Raw genomic sequence first — 19,846 nt, forward strand, 5'->3', positions numbered from 1 at the left:
TTCAGTCCTTTTACGTCAACTCAGGACATGCAAATTTTCAAAGATATTCTGAAAATGGACCAGAAGGATAATTTGGGTACTCATTTGGGATCCCCTATTGATTTCACTAGTAAAAGGGCGGATAAATTTCGTTTCCTGGTGGATAAAGTGGCCAATAGAATTCTACAGTGGAGTTCGCTTAAGATGTCACAATCAGCTAAGCTTGTCCTGATCAACTCCGTCCTTATAAGTATCTCCTCCCATGTGATGAAATGCTTCAAATTACCGGCCTCTACGACAAATGCGATCGGCTCCATCATTGCTAGATTCTTCTGGGCTTCGAACAAGGAGAAAGGGATGCATTGGGTTAAGAAGGATATTCTGCATCTCCCAAAAGGGATGGGGGGCTTGGGAATTAGAGCTATGGGCACGCTAAATGAGGCTATGCTTTTCAGACAAGTTCTGAGAATGCACTGCAATCCCCAACTTCTGGCCTCTAGAGTGCTATACCAAAGGGAGGAGAGTCCGCTTACTACTGGTCATAGAGGCTCAAAGTTAGGCCTCTCTCCTTCGTGGGGAAGAAGGGGTATTTTCTCTGTTTCCAACACTCTAATTGATGGTTTTGCTTGGAAAGTGGGTTCGGGTGAAAGGATCAAGTCGGCGTATATGAAATGGGTAAATGGTAAGGTGCCCATTATGGCCTCCAACCAACCGTTGAGAGGAGTGGGGGCAGAAGTCGTCAGTGAGTTTATGCTCAATGATCCTAGGAGGTGGAATATACCCTTGGTAAGGAAAAGGTTTGAATGGGAAAGTGCAAAGGAAATCCTGGGCATGGAACTGTCTAGTAACCAGGATGAAGATCTACTTTACTGGCCGCACCATAAATCAGGGAGATATACGACTAAGACAGGATATGCCTTCCTTCAGGGCTTAAGAGATGTGGAATCTTATCATAGCAGATATAAGGAGGTGTGGAAGATTCTGTGGCGTCTTAATATTCCCCCCAAATGGGGCCTTTTTCTCTAGAAGGTTTTTTTGAATGGTTTGGCGGTCAAGGCTAATCTCCATCATAGGGGTATTCCAGTGCAGGTAGGGTGTGATTTGTGCGGAGAGATGAAAGAGGATTTCCAACATCTTTTTAGAGAGTGTGTAGTGGCACGGTATGCGTGGGATAATTGTTCGGTTATTTTCAACTTGAATCTTGCTGAATCTACTCCGGTGCGACAATGGATTCAGACATATATCCTGCTCTTCTATAGCGAGGGTGGCATTCATAGCGATAGGATCACTAAAATGATAGTGACTCTATGGAGCTTATGGTTAACTAGAAATGGACGGGTTTTTAGAGGGGAAGATGGTGACGGGGAGGTGTGGCTCCATCATATGAACAAAGCAATGCAGGAGCTGGAGACATTCCGGGAGAAAAAGGGTAGGTGCCCTCAAGGAATAGATGATGTGATGACTCCCGCGAATAATCATCCACCGGGGTTTCTTTATACTTCTGTGGGTATAGAGGACTATACTATTCTCCATTTGCCAATTACAACGCAGGGGGTGACAGTTCTTGTTGATGGTTCTTGGACGAAGAGTAATGGCAATGCAGGGTTAGGGTGGGCTTTTTCTTCAGATGGGTCCATCTCCGAGGATGGTGGAGGGCACTCCTGCAAGGCAGTTTCGGCTTTACATGCGGAGGCTCTTGCCTGCTTAATGGCCTTACGATGGGTTGTTTCGAAGGGGTTCCCTAGGGTTTTCCTATTCTCTGATTCTTCTATTCTGGTTAAAACTCTAGGTAATCAGCTGACAGCGGATATCAGTATTCTGTGGACTATCCAGGACATCCAGATGATGGCTGCGAATATTAGGACTTGTGTTATATGGAAGGTTAGCAGGGACCAAGTGGCTCAGGCCCATGTTATAGCTAATGACTGTAGAATTAATTTTTCCTCTTTTGTTTATTAGTTTCTTGTGTTTTGCTGTTGTCACAAAAAAAAAAAAAAAAAAAAAAAAAAAAAAAAAAAAAAACAAAACAAAACAAAACTCTCATAGTTGTTCATTCTCATGACTGAGGTGTCAATTTAAAATGCTATGTCAGGTTTGATGAAGTCAGGTGGGATCAAGACGGATTTATTTTAAAATGAGTCATGCTAACTTATTGTCTCCAGTATAATTGAAATCTGATTTTATTTTATTTTTTTTAGGTTGGGTCAATTTTATTTTTTAATGTCTCTTTCTATAATTTTCCATGCCCGCGATTTACAAATATCCATGCCCAAATCTTTGTTTTTACAGGGTCATGAAATCTAACACAATCAGTTGTCTATAAATACCACAGTGGTGTCTTTGTATTTTGGTATTATTACAATATTACATACTATATAACAACAAAGATGTACGTCCTCCATAGATAAGAAATAACAACAATCACAAAATCAGGCTTGCCACCTTCAAAAGGTTGATCGATCCTGGGTTATTCCAGCGCATTGGTTGGCAAAACAAGCTCGCCGTCCGCATTTTCTCTTTTTGTCTTTTTAATTCTGTTGTTTGGTTTGTTCTTTTCTTTGTTCTATTTGTCAAAAAAAATAAATAAATCAATAAATAAAAACAATCACAAAATCAGTTGTATTGTAAGCTATATAGTTGACAAAGTTAGATTGTTTTTGCATCATAATTTTGTTTTTTCATGCGTCTATTACGTCCAAGCCACACAATATGCGGGCTTGAGGCCAATCATAAATTGCAATACATTTCATGATTTCAATAAGTGAATCTCATAGTACTGTAGCAGAATATGTCCGTTTTCCATTCGGTAGGAAATATCACTATTTACCACCATTGTGCCGTTGTCGTTATTCATTTCTCAATGATTTAGATTTTATTCAATACACTGCAAAAATTTATGAGGTATCACGTACAACCAAAATCACTACACTGAAATAGTTACTAAAGATAGGTTTTTTTTTTTTTTTTTTTTTTTTTTTTTTTTTTTTTTTTTTATATATATTTTGTGAAAAACTACCTTTTAAATTTTGAATTTTGCGAAAAACTACCCTAAAAACAAAATATTGTAATTAACTACCTTATAAAGTATAAAATGTTGTAATTAACTACCTTGTAAAGTATTAAATGTTGTAATTGACTACCTCCCACCGGAATAACACATTTGATTTTTATTTTTCGGTGTTGACTATGTCATGTGAGGATCACATGACCCTTTAATGACTTAATTCCCCCCTTTCTCCCAAATTTTCCCGCTTTATACCAACTCTTTTCCTTAACAATACGATTATTCATATTTTATATTGTTTATTTGCAACCCCTTTGATAATTATATGGGATGAATGGTGTAAAGCGGGAAAACTTGGGGAAAAAAGGGGAATTAAGTCATTAAAGGGTCACGTGACATGGTCAACGTCGGGAAATAAAATTCATATGTGTCATTCCGGTAGAAGGTAGTCAATTAAAACGTTTTATATTTTATAAGGTAGTTAATTACAACATTTTGTTTTTAGGGTAGTTTTTTTGCAAAATTTGGAGTTTAAAAGGTAGTTTTTTACGAAAAATCCTTTTTTTTTCCCACCATTTCTTTATCAAACGTTAATACTTAGGTCATGTTTAGTTTACCATAAATTTACATATTTTTAAAGGTGTCAGTTTCTAACCTGAAATATTAAACCCAACTGTTTCGAACTGATCCTAAAAGAAATCGAACTATTAAAAATCCTTTTTAGAAAAACGAAAATCGACCCAAGTCAAAATTTTCTAACCCAAAACTGAATCAAACCGAATTTGTGCAAACTGTTAATGACCTGATTGGTCATCAAGCCAAACCGTTAAAACACGAAAACATACGAACCCGATAGTAACCCGACCCATTTTAACCAAAAATCGTTAAATATTTGATCTCATAAACTTGAACCATTCGAGCTTGTTACCTGATGTGATTGAACCTATTTTAACCCGTAACCCGTTATGACCGAACCATTTTGAACCCGTAACCCGTTAAGACTTGAGACCGAATCATTTATAACCCGTAAGCTATTGAGATTGAACCGTTTATAGCTCGTAACCCATTATGATTGACACGTTTACAACCCGTAAGCTAATATATTTATGATTTGATCCGTTTCAACCTACTACTTGATAAACCCAGCTTATTTAAGACTTAATTTGATTATGACCTGACCCGATCCAACCCATTATCTTATTAACCTGGCTCGATAATGATCCGACTTGATTTTAACTGAAACCCGCTTCAAATTTGGTAAACCCGTTTCAAACCGACCCAGTTCAATCCAAACCGATTATAACCTGAATCAATTATCACACGGCCCTATTTCACCTGATCCGTTTTGAACCAAAACGCAACCCAAACTGATAATGACCCGAATCGATTACAACATGAACCGATTAGGATCGGACCCGAATAGGAGCCGCAATTAAAAAAAAAAACAAAATCAAACTGAACCGATAATTTTCAAAACCGACACAAACTAACCCACTAATCATTTCAACCCGTTATTAGCAGACTCGTTATAACCCAAAACCGATAAACTCAACCCGACTGAACTGTTTACTGACAGGCTCAAGTCTTATTCACCTAATCAAAAATAAAACCTAAATCCACTAACTATGTAGATAGGGAAGAAGGGTCGAACCACATGGAAACAAGTCAATTTATTCCTAATTAATTAAAAGCAATCTAAATTATCAAGTAACCAAATTGTTGTAAAAAGGTAACTAAACTACTAAAGGTAAGAGTAGGAAGGGAATAAAATAGGAGATAAATTAATGAAGGAAAAACCTAGGGCATAGGTTCACCAATAAACAATATTCCAGGGTACATCATAATAAGCAATCATCAATGCATCAATTAATCAAATTATAAAGGGCTTTCGCTACGTATTACAATCACAAAGTTAATTTACCTGTATTAAATCTCATCTCTCGAATCTCGACTTAACCATTTATAAATTAGTCCACCTATTGAAACTAAGCCTAAACATCAATTCTCATCTCTCGAATCTCGAATCAATATTGCTAAACTCATACAATTAAATCTGGTCAAACCTAATTGCATAGCATTAAATCAATCAATATGAAATTAATCAAGCATTGATAATCAACAATCACAAATTACCCCTACATATTATTTATTAGATCCCCATAAACCCTATAAATAAAACTACTCACACATAATTAAATCTAAACTAATCAAAACAATAAAATAAGACATGATGAAAGAATTAAAGAAAATAACTGAAATTAAAAGAGAAGAAATTGTTACCAAAAGAAATCCGGATCAAGGAATGGAATTAAGAACAAAGTTGAGAGAATTTAAGAGAGAGAAAATATTCTAAGTAGAGAGAGAAAGTCTAAAAGAAAAGGTAATCAAAATTACGTACAAAAATCGTACTTAAACATCCCTAAAACAAATCCTAATTGAAAATTAAAATCTCGGCTCCAAAAACACGCGCCCGATCGGGCCCGCCTTTTTCTTCAAAGTCTTCCTGGGCAGCCGCGCCCGATCGAGCTAATGCTCACCCGATGGGGCGCGCCTTTTTGCTGGTGCCCTCTTCAGCGCGCCCGCTCGATCGGGCGCAAGCTTGCCCGATCGGGCTCGGTCTCTTCCTCGAGGCTTGGACTTCGATGGGGCTTGATTCTTCGGCCCAATCCGGATTTCCTCTTCGGGTCTTGAATACTTGGTCCAAATGCCCCGGTATCACATACCGAGCCCTTAATCACCGACTCTAACCGGTCCTGGGCTTCAAAGATGGTCGTGTCCTCCTAATGCTTGTAGTTGCTTCATGAAAAACCCGAAAAACGCTCCAAATGTGCAATTTCCTACAAAACTCAAGCAAAACTACAAAAACACCAATTAGTAATAAAAGTGGCTCTAAAGAGCCAAAAACACTACTAATTATGACCAAGGGACGAGGGTAAAACACTATATAAATTGGACACATCAAACTCCCCCAAGCCAAACCTTTGCTTGTCCCTAAGCAAAGAGCTCATCAATGAACATATAAAACATGCTTCATCCCAAGTAAACAAAATCAAGCACAAACGATTCAAGGCAAATCTAATGAACATGCTTCGATGTCAATCAATCTCATTCATCTAATCATTCTTCCTCCCCAACAATTGTCAAGTAGAGCAAACCACATGAGCATATAGAATTCAAGACTAGTGCTCACACACTCAACTCTCATTTATGTGGCGAGTAAAAGATGTACTCGATCGCTCTCCAACCAACCCCTTTATATGTGAAAAATTCCCTCCCAACTCACACTCTCGTGTGTTTAAAACAATGTACGCTCAACCTACTAGTCGACTCAAAATATGTCAAATCATAACTTGCATTGATAAACAACACTTTCACATTCATATAATTCTTATGCACAAAGGTCGGAAGGTCTTTAAAGCTTGTAATGTAAGGCTAGGGTAAAAGGTATGATAAATTTAGGAAAATGTGAGAGAAAAGCCATGCTTAAGGGAGCCATATCCTAACAAAACCCAAGGTCAAAAACATGTAATGACCAAAACATCTCCAATCACAACTTAACTCCACAAAAACTCATCAAGCAATCCCATACATAACAACAATCTCAACACTTACATATTCACTCACAAAGTATGATAATAGGAAATAGAGTGAATTGAAACAAACTTTGAACTACTTATTTTTTCTTTTCTTTCTTTTTTTTCTAACTTGAATTTTTTTTTTCTTTTTTTTTTCTTCTTCTTGAGCAACCTTCAAATAGAACATTTGAAACAATTTTTTTTTTCTTTGCTCTTTTTTTTTTCTTTTTATCTCACATTGGAAATTTTCAACTTTGAAACACAAAGCATCAATATTTTTCCAATCATAATATCAAAAGAAAAATTACTCTTCTTTTATTCCCACATTGTGCAAATAGAGTGCACACCACAACTCCCTCACCTCACCAACTAATAGCTCCCCAAAGCCAAGCTTGGGACTAGTAACCAATGGGGCTCATATAGGCTTGTAATGTAGCTAAATAAACAATAAAAAGGGCACAAGCAACAACATGGGTAGCAAGAAGGGAACAAATGTATCTAATATCGTCTGAAAGCTACCTAAGAGAACAAATGCCTTCGTCCTCCTCAATGTGCATAATATTGAGCCATACAAACATTACTAATAGTTGCAAACCAATACTCAAATTCCTTGACATACCAGGAACTATCACACAATTCCTAACCAAATCAACTAGTTAAGCACTATATTCACAAATAGTTGGCAAATTGACGCATGTTTAGGCATCCAAACAATTAAACTTCAAATCATGATCGACAAATTCACAAAGCTCATTATCATATACCAAGAATCAAGACAATATTTTCCAAGTATGGGACACAGGGAAGCATGAATTACAATTCATTGCAACGTATTTTTGAATTTTTTATATTTTTTAATTTTTTTGTATTTTTTTCATAAAGGAAAGCAATAAAAACTAAACTAGAAAGCAATAAAATCTATATTAGAAACCAATAAATAGAGAGAAGAGAGAAAGAGTTACCATATGTACAAGAAATCTCCCCCAAAGCCAAATCAAGCAATGCCCTCATTGACTTGGGAGTGTAGCTAGGAGAAGCTACTCCTCGTCATCATCCTCGTCCATCCTCTGGTAGCCTCCTCCATAGCTCGAGCCGGCACCACCCTGGCTCGTACCAACACCACCATAACCCGAACCACCTGCAAAGTAGTTAGGGTCTACATTTCCCCCCACCCCCCCAAAAGGAGCATCAGCCCCATAACCATGGACTGAAGATTAGTCCACATAAATACCAAAAGCTCCGGGAGTCGAATACCCTCCTTGGGGGTATTGGAACCAATCGGGAACTAATGCCTCAGGAGGAATAGCCCCTCGGCGTGCATAATCGTCATACATGGGGTATAAACCCCTCCCGAGGTTCCTCTTAACATGGCCTACCCTCCTATCTAGGGTGCCTAACCTAGAGTCTAGGTTTTTCACCATGCCCTCCACTCTCCCTTGCCCTCTCTATATACGGTCTAGCTAGTTGGCTCCTAAAAGCCGAAAAGTCATAAGGGGCATGGGGGTCGATATTATAATCGACGGAGGAGGTGGGTATGCCATAGGTGTAGGGTTGGGAAGGTGGTTGGTATTGAGGTGAATGGTGGGGTTGTGGTGAAAGGTGAGGCTCTTAAATCTCGCCTTGACCGTTTATCTCAAAAGTGTAGGAAGGCTTCCCCTTCTCAAATTTGGTCAAGGTGGGGTTGGGTAGCGTAAAAGCTTGGTCTCTTCTACCCGACTCCCGGTGGACTATCCACCATGTCTCACCGCCCATAGGTTGCACCCAATTAAGGCCCCCTAAGTATGCTAGGTCCATGAGGGTAGAACCCTCCACTTTCCTATGCCCGGTCGAGTTCCATCCTAGGTGTTTCACTGCTATATGGGTCAACAACCCCTCAAAATAGATATGTGCCCTAAACCTACCCCCCTCGACCGCATTGGCCGCCCTTTGAAAATGTTGGGCTATCCTGTGTGGCATGTTCAATTTTTCAGCATTAGGGATCATATAGGAAGCCAACAATTCAAGTTCATCCCTCCTAACGTTTGCCGGTTCATGCCTCCCAAAGCTTGTGAGGCCGACAAACCTTTGCCAAAACTTTGGGACGGGATGTTGAATCCACGTCCCTTTGGCATGTTGGAGGTTAAGTAAACCCTCCCCGGTGAGTCTTTTATAGACCACGGCAATGTGATCTTGGGAGGATTCAATAGGTTTATCCAATTTAAGCTCAAGCAATTTACCAAATTCTTTTAAAGTTAATCGCACATCATTGTTTAGCAATCGGAATTGGACATGAGTGATTAAAGCAATAGTTTAACATTGAAGCTAGAAACAAATTCTAAAGTCAAATAATCATAGGTATCATAATGCATTTGAAAGAATCCACTCATTCCTATACCTTTAAACAATTTCTCTACCGGTTTATCAATTCCTAGCCTAGACAAAGTAGGATGATGTACAAATCGAGTAGAGATTACCTGGCTCTAGATGAGGTTGAGCATCCTAGCTCGTTGTTCGGTTGAGGTTATGACAACTTCTTCCCATCCCGGTATTTAAAGCTCCGGGTCGACCATCGGTTGTTGTTGTTGCCTCGAACCTTCACCTCTTTGTTTTCTTGATCTCTTTGAAACCATTTTAAGTGAAAAAGGTAGGATTTGAAGCTTTCTCTCTCTAAGGGTTTTGAGAAATCTTGAGAGAAAGTGGTAGAAATTTAGTGGAGAATGTAGAGGAAGGTGTAAGGATGAAGAATATGTGAAAAATTTTGAGTTTTGATGGATGAATTTGAGGAGATCTTGAAAGGAAAGTGAGTTTGAAGGTTTGAAAATGGAGGTTTTAGAGAGAGAAAGTGTGAATGAAGAAGAAGAAGTAAGAAAGAAAAAGAAAAGAAAGGAGGAGAAAGAAACTTATGGTCGGCCTATGAAATAGGCGCGCCCGATCGGGCGAAGGTATGTGATTCTGAGTTGTGACATGCGCACCCGATCGGGCGCGAACTCGAGCAAAAATTTCGCCATTTTGCTCGCCCGACATTTCTTTTTATGTCACTCGATTTCTCCAAAAATCCGCCCGATCGGGCAAAATTTCCCTTGATTTTCTTCCTTCCTTGTGCGCCCGATCGGGCCAGCCTAGCCCGATCGGGTGAAATAACACTCCGATAAAATCCAAATTGCGAGCCCGATCGGGACTCCTTGCCCGATCGGGCACTTTTTGCTCAAAATCTGACCCCTAGGTGCGCGCCTGATCGGGCGAGCCACGCCCAATCGGGCCCGTACCCAAATCGGATGGTTCTTTTATTTCAAACTTTTTCTCTTGAAAACTCCTTACTTTATGATCTAATACCTGTACGAAAACACTTATGAAAGGTAAAATTGCACTCTCCTCACCTCTCTAAAAAAAATTAAAAATAAAATAAAGAAAAAGCTAGTCTATAAAGCAAGAAATACGGGTTGCCTCCTGCAAAGCGCTTGTTTATCTAGGTCCCGCACGACCCTCTTACCACATTGAAGCTCAAAATGAACTGGAACCGCTTAGGTGAAGTAGTTCAACTGCACCAATCGTAGCCCCCTCATGATATAGCTTGAGTCTTTGGCCATTAACCTTGAAATCGTTACCATGTTCATCGAATACCTCCACAGAACCAAATTTGTTAGCCCTTTTGACAGTAAAAGGACCCGAGCACCTTGACTTCAACTTTCCTGGGAATAGTTTAAGACTAGAGTTGAACAACAACACTTTATCACCTTCTTTGAATTCTCTCGGAGGGATCATCTTGTCGTGCCATCTCTTTGTCTTCTCCTTGTAGACACGAGCACTATCATAGGCCGTCAACTTAAACTCATCGAGTTGGTTAAGTTGAAGTAACCTCTTTTCTCCCGCTAATTTGGCATCCAAATTGAGCTCCTTAAAAGCCCAATATACCTTGTATTCTAATTCCACCGGAAGATGACATGCTTTACCGTACACGAGTATATATGGAGTAGTACCTATTGGGGTCTTAAACGTAGTTATGTATGCCCAAAGGGTGTCATCCAACTTATCACTCCAATCTTTCCTTGACTTTACCACCACCTTCTCTAAAATGGCCTTGATCTCACGGTTAGAAATTCAACTTGGCCACTAGTTTGGGGATGGTAGGCTAAACTTGTCCTATGGTGGACACCATACTTTTTGAGGAGGGTGTCTAACTTCCGCTCATGAAAGTGAGATCCTCCGTCACTGATTATAGCTCTAGGCACTCCAAATCTTGGAAAGATAGTCTTCTTGAATAGTCTGTGGACCACCTTGGCATCATTAGTAGGAGTAGCAATGGCCTTGATAGGTTGTCGTACACCAGTCAAAAATAAATTGCTAACAAAACCAACTAACTATGTAGTAGGGTAAGTAGGGTCGAATCCACAGAGAGATGGCTATTCAATCTAGCTTTCAAGGTATGGAGAAACTAAACTATGTCACGAAATTGGGATAGATATATATTCTAATTGAAATAAGAAATAAAACAATTAATAGAAAGATCTAGGGTTATGGTTCACCATGTTTATAGTTCGAAATCTATCAAGTATCAATAACAATTCAATCAATCAATTATCTAGAGCAATTGCTAAGCCTACGGTCGGGTCTTAACGCTCTCAATTCAACATATGTAGTTCGGTCGCCAACATAATCAGAATTGGTAATTGTAGGTAAGCCTCTAAAAGTAAGATCTTTCGATTCATACTCTTATTAACAATAATTAATCAAACAATTGATCAGGTTGCAAGATTAACAACAAAACACTATCAATTAGAGAAATCAATAATCAAAATATTAAAATTATCAATCAAGATTCATCATATAAACATGGATTCCCAAACCCTAGAAATAAACTACTCAAACATGGAAGAAATAATTAAAACTAGATCTAAGGAATAAAAGATAATTAAAAACAAGAAATAGAAATAAAATACCTCAATGAATTGAAATAATAAACCCAAGAATCATCCATGGATGAATCCATGGAGATGCCATGAGAAACTAGGGTTTGAGAGAAAACTAAAAAGAACGTAAAATAATATAAGATATAAAAAGGCATAAGGGAAAAATAAAATCCCTTGGAGTATTTATATTATCCTAAAACTAATCTAAAGATAAATAAATAAAATAAAATCAGAAAAATAGCAATTACAATAGTCGTGATATGATTGGTCGATTGAAAGAGTTATAACCGATGTAGGATTTCTCGTGGCTTGCGCGCACACCCCACCCATCGGACGATGGGTGGCCGATGGTCGGAACGACACTCGACCATCGGGCGATGGAAAACCATCGCCCCAACTAGCAGCTCACGCTTGAGCATACATCACGTCCATCGCCCGATGACTGGGCGATGGGTTGCCAGCTTCGCAGGCTTGACTTCAAAGGGATGTATCTCGCGTTCTAGGAACTTTATAGGGGCGTGTGACCTATCAATGGAAAATCTTCAAGTATAGTTTCCAATGCAATTTGAATCACCTCAATCCAATCTGTAGAACTCAAGTTAGGATCAAAAGAGTGAATAAGAGTCAGTTTTACCACTTTGTAAAACATCGTTTAACTTCGTTTCTAACTCAAATTCAATTCTGAAAAGTGCATAACAATCATTGTGGATGCTATTTTTATTTCTCATGCATAAAATCCTCATATTCAACATCCACGAACATGAGATCTTCGATTAATAAGCTCAATTCATCGACTTTTCATCCTTTCATTGACCGATTCTTCCAAAACCACTTCGAAAGCGTCCAAATAGTTATAGAAACTGCCTGAAACATTAAGAAAAACACAAACGAAGCATAATAGAGCACAAAAAGGACAAATTATGCAATTGCGGCCTAAAAAGCGATAAAAGACTAAAAAAAACAACTATAAAACTAGCATAATTGTGTCTATAAACTCTATATAAATGTTATTTATCAGGCCTCAACCCACTTGGATACATAATCAACGACGAAAATTATATAGCGGTTCCCGTTTGAAGAAGGGAACGGTCCCATGTAATCAACACCCCAAACATCAAAATTTTCAACTTCCAAAATTCCAGTCTAAGGCATCTTATGTTGCCGCGAGATGTTGCTAGTCCTCTGGCAAGAGTCACAAGCCTGCACAAAAATATTAGCATCCTTAAACATAGTAGGCCAATAGAAACCTGACTCATTAATCTTGGCCACCGTTTTAGTAGGGCCATGATGTCCTCCATATGGTGAGGTGTGGCAACTAGTAAGCACACCGTGAACTTCAATTCCCATTCGGGAACACACCTGCGAAATAATCCATCTGCACACTCACGAAACAAAAAAGGATCATCCCAAAAATTAATGTTTAACATCAGAAAGGAATTTCTTTTTCTGTTGGTAGGACAAGTCAGGAGGTAGAGTACCACCCACTAAATAATTAGCAAAGTTAGCATACCATGGGTGTTTCTCTACAACTACATATAGGTTTTCATCAGGGAAAGAATCATCTATAGGAAGAGAATCCTTACCCTCATCATACCTAATACGTGACAAGTGGTTTGCCACTACGTTCTCTGCTCCCTTTTTGTCTTTTATCTCGATATTGAAATCTTGGAGCAAAAGAACCCAACGGAGTAGCATAGGCTTTGATTCCGCCTTACTTATCAAGTACTTCAAAGCTGCATGGTCAGTAAAAACAATGACTTTAGAACCAACAAGATATGATCTAAATTTTTCTAAAGCATATATGACAGCAAGAAACTCCTTCTCCATAGTGGCATAGTTGACTTGGGCTTCATCCAAAGTTTTGCTTGCATAATAAATAGCATGAAAAACTTTGTCCTTTCTCTGTCCAAGCACGGCTCCTAGTGCAAAGTCAATTGCATCGCACATGATCTCGAAAGGTAGATTCCAATCGGGAGCTCATATGATGGGTGCCGATATCAAAGCCTCCTTAATCCTGTTAAAAGCCTCAAGACACTCGTCAGTAAGAATAAAAGGGGCATCCTTGAGTAAAAGCTGAGTCAGTGGTTTAGCAATTTTAGAAAAGTCTTTGATAAAGCGACGATAGAACCCCGCATGACCCAAGAAACTTCTAACTCCCTTAATATTAACTGGGGGAGGTAATTGCTTAATTACTGAAATCTTAGCTTTATCTACTTGTATGCCCTTGCCAGATATAATGTGACCTAGAAATACTCCCTCTGTCACCATAAAGTGACATTTCTCCAAGTTTAGTACCAAATTGCATTCTTCACATCGTTTCAAAATTTTAGCGAGATTTATTAGACATGAATCAAATGAAGAACCATACACGCTAAAATCATCCATAAAGACTTCCATAATAGACTCTATGAAATCAGAAAAAATGCTCATCATGCAACGTTGAAAGGTAGCGGGGGCATAAACCAAAGGGCATCCTACGATATGCAAAAGTGCCATAAGGGCATGTAAAGGTTGTCTTTTCCTAATCTTCAGGGTGAATTGGAATTTGGAAAAATCCCGAATACCCATCCAAATAGCAAAAGAACTTATGGTTAGCTAACCTCTCAAGCATTTGATCTATAAAGGGGAGGGGGAAGTGGTCCTTTTTAGTGGCGATATTTAGTCTACGATAATCAATGCAAATACGCCACCCTGTAACAATTCTAGTGGGGATTAATTCATTTTTCTCATTAGTAATCACAGTCATCCCACCTTTTTTAGGCACGACTTGCACAGGACTTACCCACTTGGAGTCAAAAATAGGATAGATAATACCTGCATCAAGTAATTTTATAACCTCTTTCTTGACTACCTCCTGCATAATAGGATTCAATCTTCTCTGGGGTTGAATGCAGGGCTTATAGCACTAGTGGAAAAAATCTCATTCGTAACAGGCTATTTGTAACGGGCAAAGCTATGCCCGTTACATTAAATATATTCGTAACGGGCAAAATAGTGTCCGTTACGAATACTTAGTTATTCGTAACGGGCAAATTAGTGTCCGTTACGAATACTTAGTTATTCGTAACGGGCAAAATAGTGTCTGTTACGAATACTTAGTTATTCGTAACGGGAAAAATAGTGCCCGTTACGAATACTTATTTAGTTGTAACCGTCATCATTTGCCCGTTACGGATATTATATTACATGTAACGGGCATATTGAGCCCGATACAACTGCTTGAGCGTGGCCCAAATGATGAGAGGAGCCCATTACTTGGCTTTGGCTTTTTATTAGGGTTTACCTAGCCGTCATTCACCTCTTTTCTCTCATTTCACACTCAGTCACTCTCTCTCTCTCTCTTCCTCCTCATAGATCTGCTTCTTCAATGGCGAATTTTCTTTTACTTCACTCTCCTTACCTCCATCTTCTCTCTCCTACAACCATTGTTGAAGCTCCCTTCATTTTCACCTCCAATTTCTGCTAACCCCTAAGTTTTTTGAATTCGAATTGTCGCTCTCTTGTGTACAGTTCTACGCCGAACTCCACGAAATTTTCATTAGAGAGCTTCGCTAATGGTGTGTAGCCGTATTTGGTAATTTCCCCTTTTTCGATTTTTGATTTGATTTAGTTCTTTTTTATTTTTTGAGCTTTTGCGATTTCATTTTAATTTTTTTTTAATTTTTTTTTTATTGTTTGGAGTTGATTAGGTGAGAAGGGAAGCAGGATTAGCCGATTAGGGATCCGAGTTTATTTTGCAGAAGAAATTCAATTGCGCTATTACTCTGCGATTTCTTCGTTACAAGCTTTTTCGGAGATCTTGCTATCACAAGGTATATAATTTGTTAAACCTCGTTTTATTGAATTTATGAATGAAATTACAAAGCTATGAATTCCATCTGTAACGCATTGAAGTTAGCAGTCCATTCTTTTCATGTTGTTTTGTTATTTCAATTTGTAGAGTGTTGTTTTCCATCTGTATTAATCGTAGAATGTAAGTATATGTTTGATTTATTCAAATAATTTTCTCAATATATTAATGAGACAGTAAGTATAGAATCTAATCAATACATAGAGTACACTTTTCAAATTCCTATCAATGCTTCACCTTTATACCTTTCAGCAAGTTCAATCACCACCAACTGGAACTATAATTTTAATTTTATGTTTGATGGTTGATGTAAAAAAAATTTGGTAGGATCAAGGCCATTTAATTCTCCCATTAAAAATTAATATTCCTTTCGTTTTTTGTTTTCATTTATTTAAATTATTATCATATCTATAAGATGAGAAAATCTTCAATATTAATCTCAATATGTAAACACATAAAGAAGCCATTAACTTTTTTTTTTCTACTCCATATATCTTTTCAAAAAAAAAAAAAAAAAAAAAAAAAAAACTAATTTCTATATTAATATTCAATTAATTAAGTTAATTATGATAAAAATAATACATACATTGACAAACATACATAATCAAAATGCAAATAACATTATGTAGCTGGAGCTTTGATTAGTATTATATTAGGCATAGCATAGAGGCTGTATTTAAGTTATTTTGAATTTTCTCTCAAAAAAAAAAAAAGTTATTTTGAATTTTCATTTTAATGTGAGTACTCAATTCTTCAACTTTCACTTAGACCTTTCAACTATCTTTGAATCTTGAATCACTTACTCTTAGAAAAAAGATTGTGTACAAAGGGAAAGTGAATAGAAAATTGAACGGCATATGCTTATAGACAGTCTTGAGATCTATATTTACAAAATTAGCAAACAGATAAGTCGCAAATATTTGTGTGTTAGTATAAAACACATGAAATGCCATAATCTAGCACCCATTTCTAGAGCCTCCACGTGTTACACTTTGAGACACGCCTGTAACTAATGCCTGTGTCCAATTGACATTGCTATTCACTTTAGGAGATCTTGTGCTTTAGCTTAAGCTCTTTTGTGCATTTCTTATAAATCTTTTGTCTCTGTATGTCTTCAAATTTGCTTGGCTCTACTTCACCAATTATTAGCTAGTGGTGGTCTACAGATTAGATTTTACAGGAATGACGGATTGTGGGGAAACACTTGCTCCTGGATTCTTGAAACTAATAGTCTACAACTGCATATTATCAAGAAAGAAGCTCTGTGTCTCCACAGCCGCCAGCTGCATTGTCTTTCATGTATTTATTTTTCACTATGTATTGGATTTCTAATTGTATACTTTATTTTCTGCATGGATCAGCATATCAGTGGGTTCTCTTTCAAACTGCTACCCATCTACGTCAAAGGATAGGTCATTGTTGATGGCTGATATTCGGTGTCTTCCTGGTTTGTTCCTCTCCTTTGGTGGTTACCTTTAGTCATTTATAGCTCTTAGGTACTAACTCAGCTTCTGTTTATATATTAGGTATGGAAGGGGGTCCAGTCTTCGGTCAGAATGGATGCCTGGTTGGTATACTGAACAGACCTTTACGACAAGCTGGGGGTGCTGAAATTCAGGTATTTTGACTCTGCCAATTAACCATGATTTCCATTTTCTATAGGGTTCTCTCTTATCATTATGTGTGCTACCAACTACCTAGTGACTTGTTTTACCAAACAAAATATTATGCTTAATCAAATAGATAGATACCGAGTAGCTAACAATAGAAGCTAATTTTTTACTACTAAAATAACCAACAATTATTAGAACAATTAAGTTGTGAGTCTTGCACTCTTGTGACAAAGAGTGCCAGGATTTTCCATGTTTCTTTAGTGTCCTGTCATTTTATGTGAACAATTCATTCCTGGGATTGTGAATTTGTAATTTCTTGTTTAATATAAGTAGTAGAGTTTATATGCGTAATTTGCTTTTATCATTTCATCTGGAAGTGCCTTATGTTTGATGACCTTATTTATATATTTTATTGAAGTGGGGCCAAGATGTTTGTTATTATATTTCTAAAGCCCTTTGTACCATTATTATAGCGATTATAGTATGTTACCGTGATTTCAAATCTATAGCTTATTATCTTTCAAAAAAAATAAAAAAAAATCTATAGCTTATTATCTCATTTATGACTTGCACCCTTTGGTCCAGTTCATTTTATTTCTGTCTTGCATGTAAGTAGTCTTCATTTTTAAATAATGCACTTCCCTCCTTATTTTTCTGGACTGCTCAGACTTTCATTTTATGCATGCTTCATAATTCTTTTTACAGACCTGTGATATGCATTGTGATATGCATCTACTACCCTTCTGTTTTTACACTATTTGGTCTTTCACTCTGACCCTCTTGTATAGCTTTCCCACTAATTCTTTGGAGTTATTCCTATGGCTTGAATACTATGTATCTTCATGTTCTTCCTTTTTATTCCATCTTGCAACTGACCCAATTATTTTTGCTCAACTAGTTAAGTTGATCAATGAAGCAATATTACATGGTTTACTGACATTAGTTCTGTTTCCACTAGCTTGTTATCTTGTACCCTTATCTCGTAATTAAGTCTGCCAATTTTAACTTTGTATCATGGACTTTATGGAATATTGTTTGGAAGTCAAATTTTATACATCTTATTCTAATTTGGCTTTTTGTTAGCTTGTAAAATCATTTTACCGCTTAATACCTTTGGAGTTGATACTTATTACTTGCTAGAACGTTATGTGCATTTTATGTTGATAGTCTTAAACGAGAAGGAATTTATGTGATATTTTGAGCCTAATTTGTTGATTAAGTCAAATCTGGTTTCTAATGTGTCACATTTTTAAGCCGAATTGAGCACATGAGCCGAGGTGAATGCTTATTGTCTCGCTAAAATGCTCAAATAATTAAGAAATATGGTGTGGCAGGTTAGGAGTGTGGTGTTACTTAGGAATATTGTAGGCTTCTTGAATCATTAAATTTTTGTGCAATTGATAACAAGAGTTAAATTAAAAGAACTTGAACACTTCTTATTGTTTGTCAATTTGCTAAAATGGTTGTTGTTGATTATGGTCCTGTGGCAGCTTTGGGTTCGTATGGTTGCTGTTGGTTTAAAAGCTTTTCCTCTTAGAAGGACGAAGAATCATACTGTTGTTGAGACTTGTCGATTATTTGGAGAAGAAGTAGGCGTTGTTAGGCAGGGAAGAAGTAGAAGTATGCGGAGAAAGGCAGATGGGAAACGAGGAAATTCTGATGGGAGTTACCAGTTTAAAGGTTCCCATGGAACTGAATCTGATGGTGCTTTTAATAAAGATAAGAAATATCAAAAGAATCAAGATTAATAAAAGGAAATGATTAAAAGGAGGCTGCTGAAATTAAGAGGGAGTTAAAAGAACGCCTCTGTGATTAGAAGGGGCTGCTGAAATTATTTGTAATTCTAATCTTCTTTTTTTTTTTTTTTTTTTTTTTTTAAGTGGTGTCATAATATATTTTTTGTAACTTCTTTTGAAACATATAGTTGGCTTTTGTATGTATAATGTTTTGATATTTTCATCAGAGATGATAACCAATTTATAGTTAAAAATAAAAGGAAATAAGAAAAGAATTGGGGTATTTGTAACTAGTACCAAAGAGTGCCAGTTACAAATACCCCTAATTTTTAGCATGTTTTGAACATTATTCGTAACGGGCAACTTAAGTGTCCGTTACAAATAATAGGTTATTCGTAACGGGCAACTTAAGTGTCCGTTACGAATAATAGGTTATTCGTAACGGGCAACTTAAATGTCCGTTACGAATAATAGGTTATTCGTAACGGGCAACTTAAATGTCCGTTACAAATAATAGGTTATTCGTAATGGACTTTTAAGTTGCCCGTTACGAATAAACTATTATTCGTAACGGGCAGTGCCCGTTACGAATAACAAAGGCCATCCGTAACGGCTGCGTACGTAACGGCCGCTGCCCGTTACGGATAGGAAGTTTTTGCCCGTTACGGATGGCCTTTTTTCCACTAGTGTAGTTATCCTCTAAATGTATCCTGTGCATACAAAAATCAGGGCTAATACCCTTGAGATCATTAGTACTGTACCCAATTGCTTTCTTATGGGTTTGAAGAACCCCTAGAGTTGGGAAGTTTGTAGGTCATCAAGTGCAGTACTGATGATCACGCGGTATAGTTCATGCTCATCTAGAAAAATATATTTTAAGTGAGAAGGGAGAGGTTTTAGTTCAGGTTTCTTAACCTCTACAGGTTTCGACTCCTGGACTAAATTTACTACCTTCATTGTCTCTTTGGGGTCTAACTCTTTTAAGGAAAGAGCTCTTTCAATATCATGTACTTCATTACCCCAAACGCTTGCATTATCTGCAGATAAATTCCCACAAAGAATTTCCTCTAGGGGATCCCTTGCAAGAAGGCAAGCTATCATCACAAATATCATCCATTATATCAATTACATCAATAAAACAACAATTTTCCTCTAGCATAGGCCCTTTCAAAACTTTCCCTAAATTAAAAGTAACATTATCAT

General features: G+C 37.4%; 1 protein-coding gene across 1 annotated transcript; it reads left to right on the forward strand.

Annotated features, from left to right (window-relative positions):
• Nucleotides 1–1,092: 1,092 nt before the first annotated feature.
• LOC145632754 (uncharacterized) lies at nt 1,093–1,938 on the forward strand. The gene has a single exon (XM_081685092.1). The coding sequence runs from the start codon at nt 1,093–1,095 to the stop codon at nt 1,936–1,938; it is 846 nt and encodes a 281-aa protein (XP_081541218.1).
• Nucleotides 1,939–19,846: the final 17,908 nt, after the last annotated feature.

This window comes from Chenopodium album, chromosome 5 (genome assembly GCF_948465745.1).
Source record: "Chenopodium album chromosome 5, dcCheAlbu1.1, whole genome shotgun sequence".
NCBI lineage: Eukaryota > Viridiplantae > Streptophyta > Magnoliopsida > Caryophyllales > Amaranthaceae > Chenopodium > Chenopodium album.

What these genes read in the sequence shown, in the direction of transcription:
- LOC145632754 (XM_081685092.1), top strand. Translation starts at nt 1,093, where the DNA reads ATGAAAGAGGATTTCCAACATCTTTTTAGAGAGTGTGTAGTGGCACGG.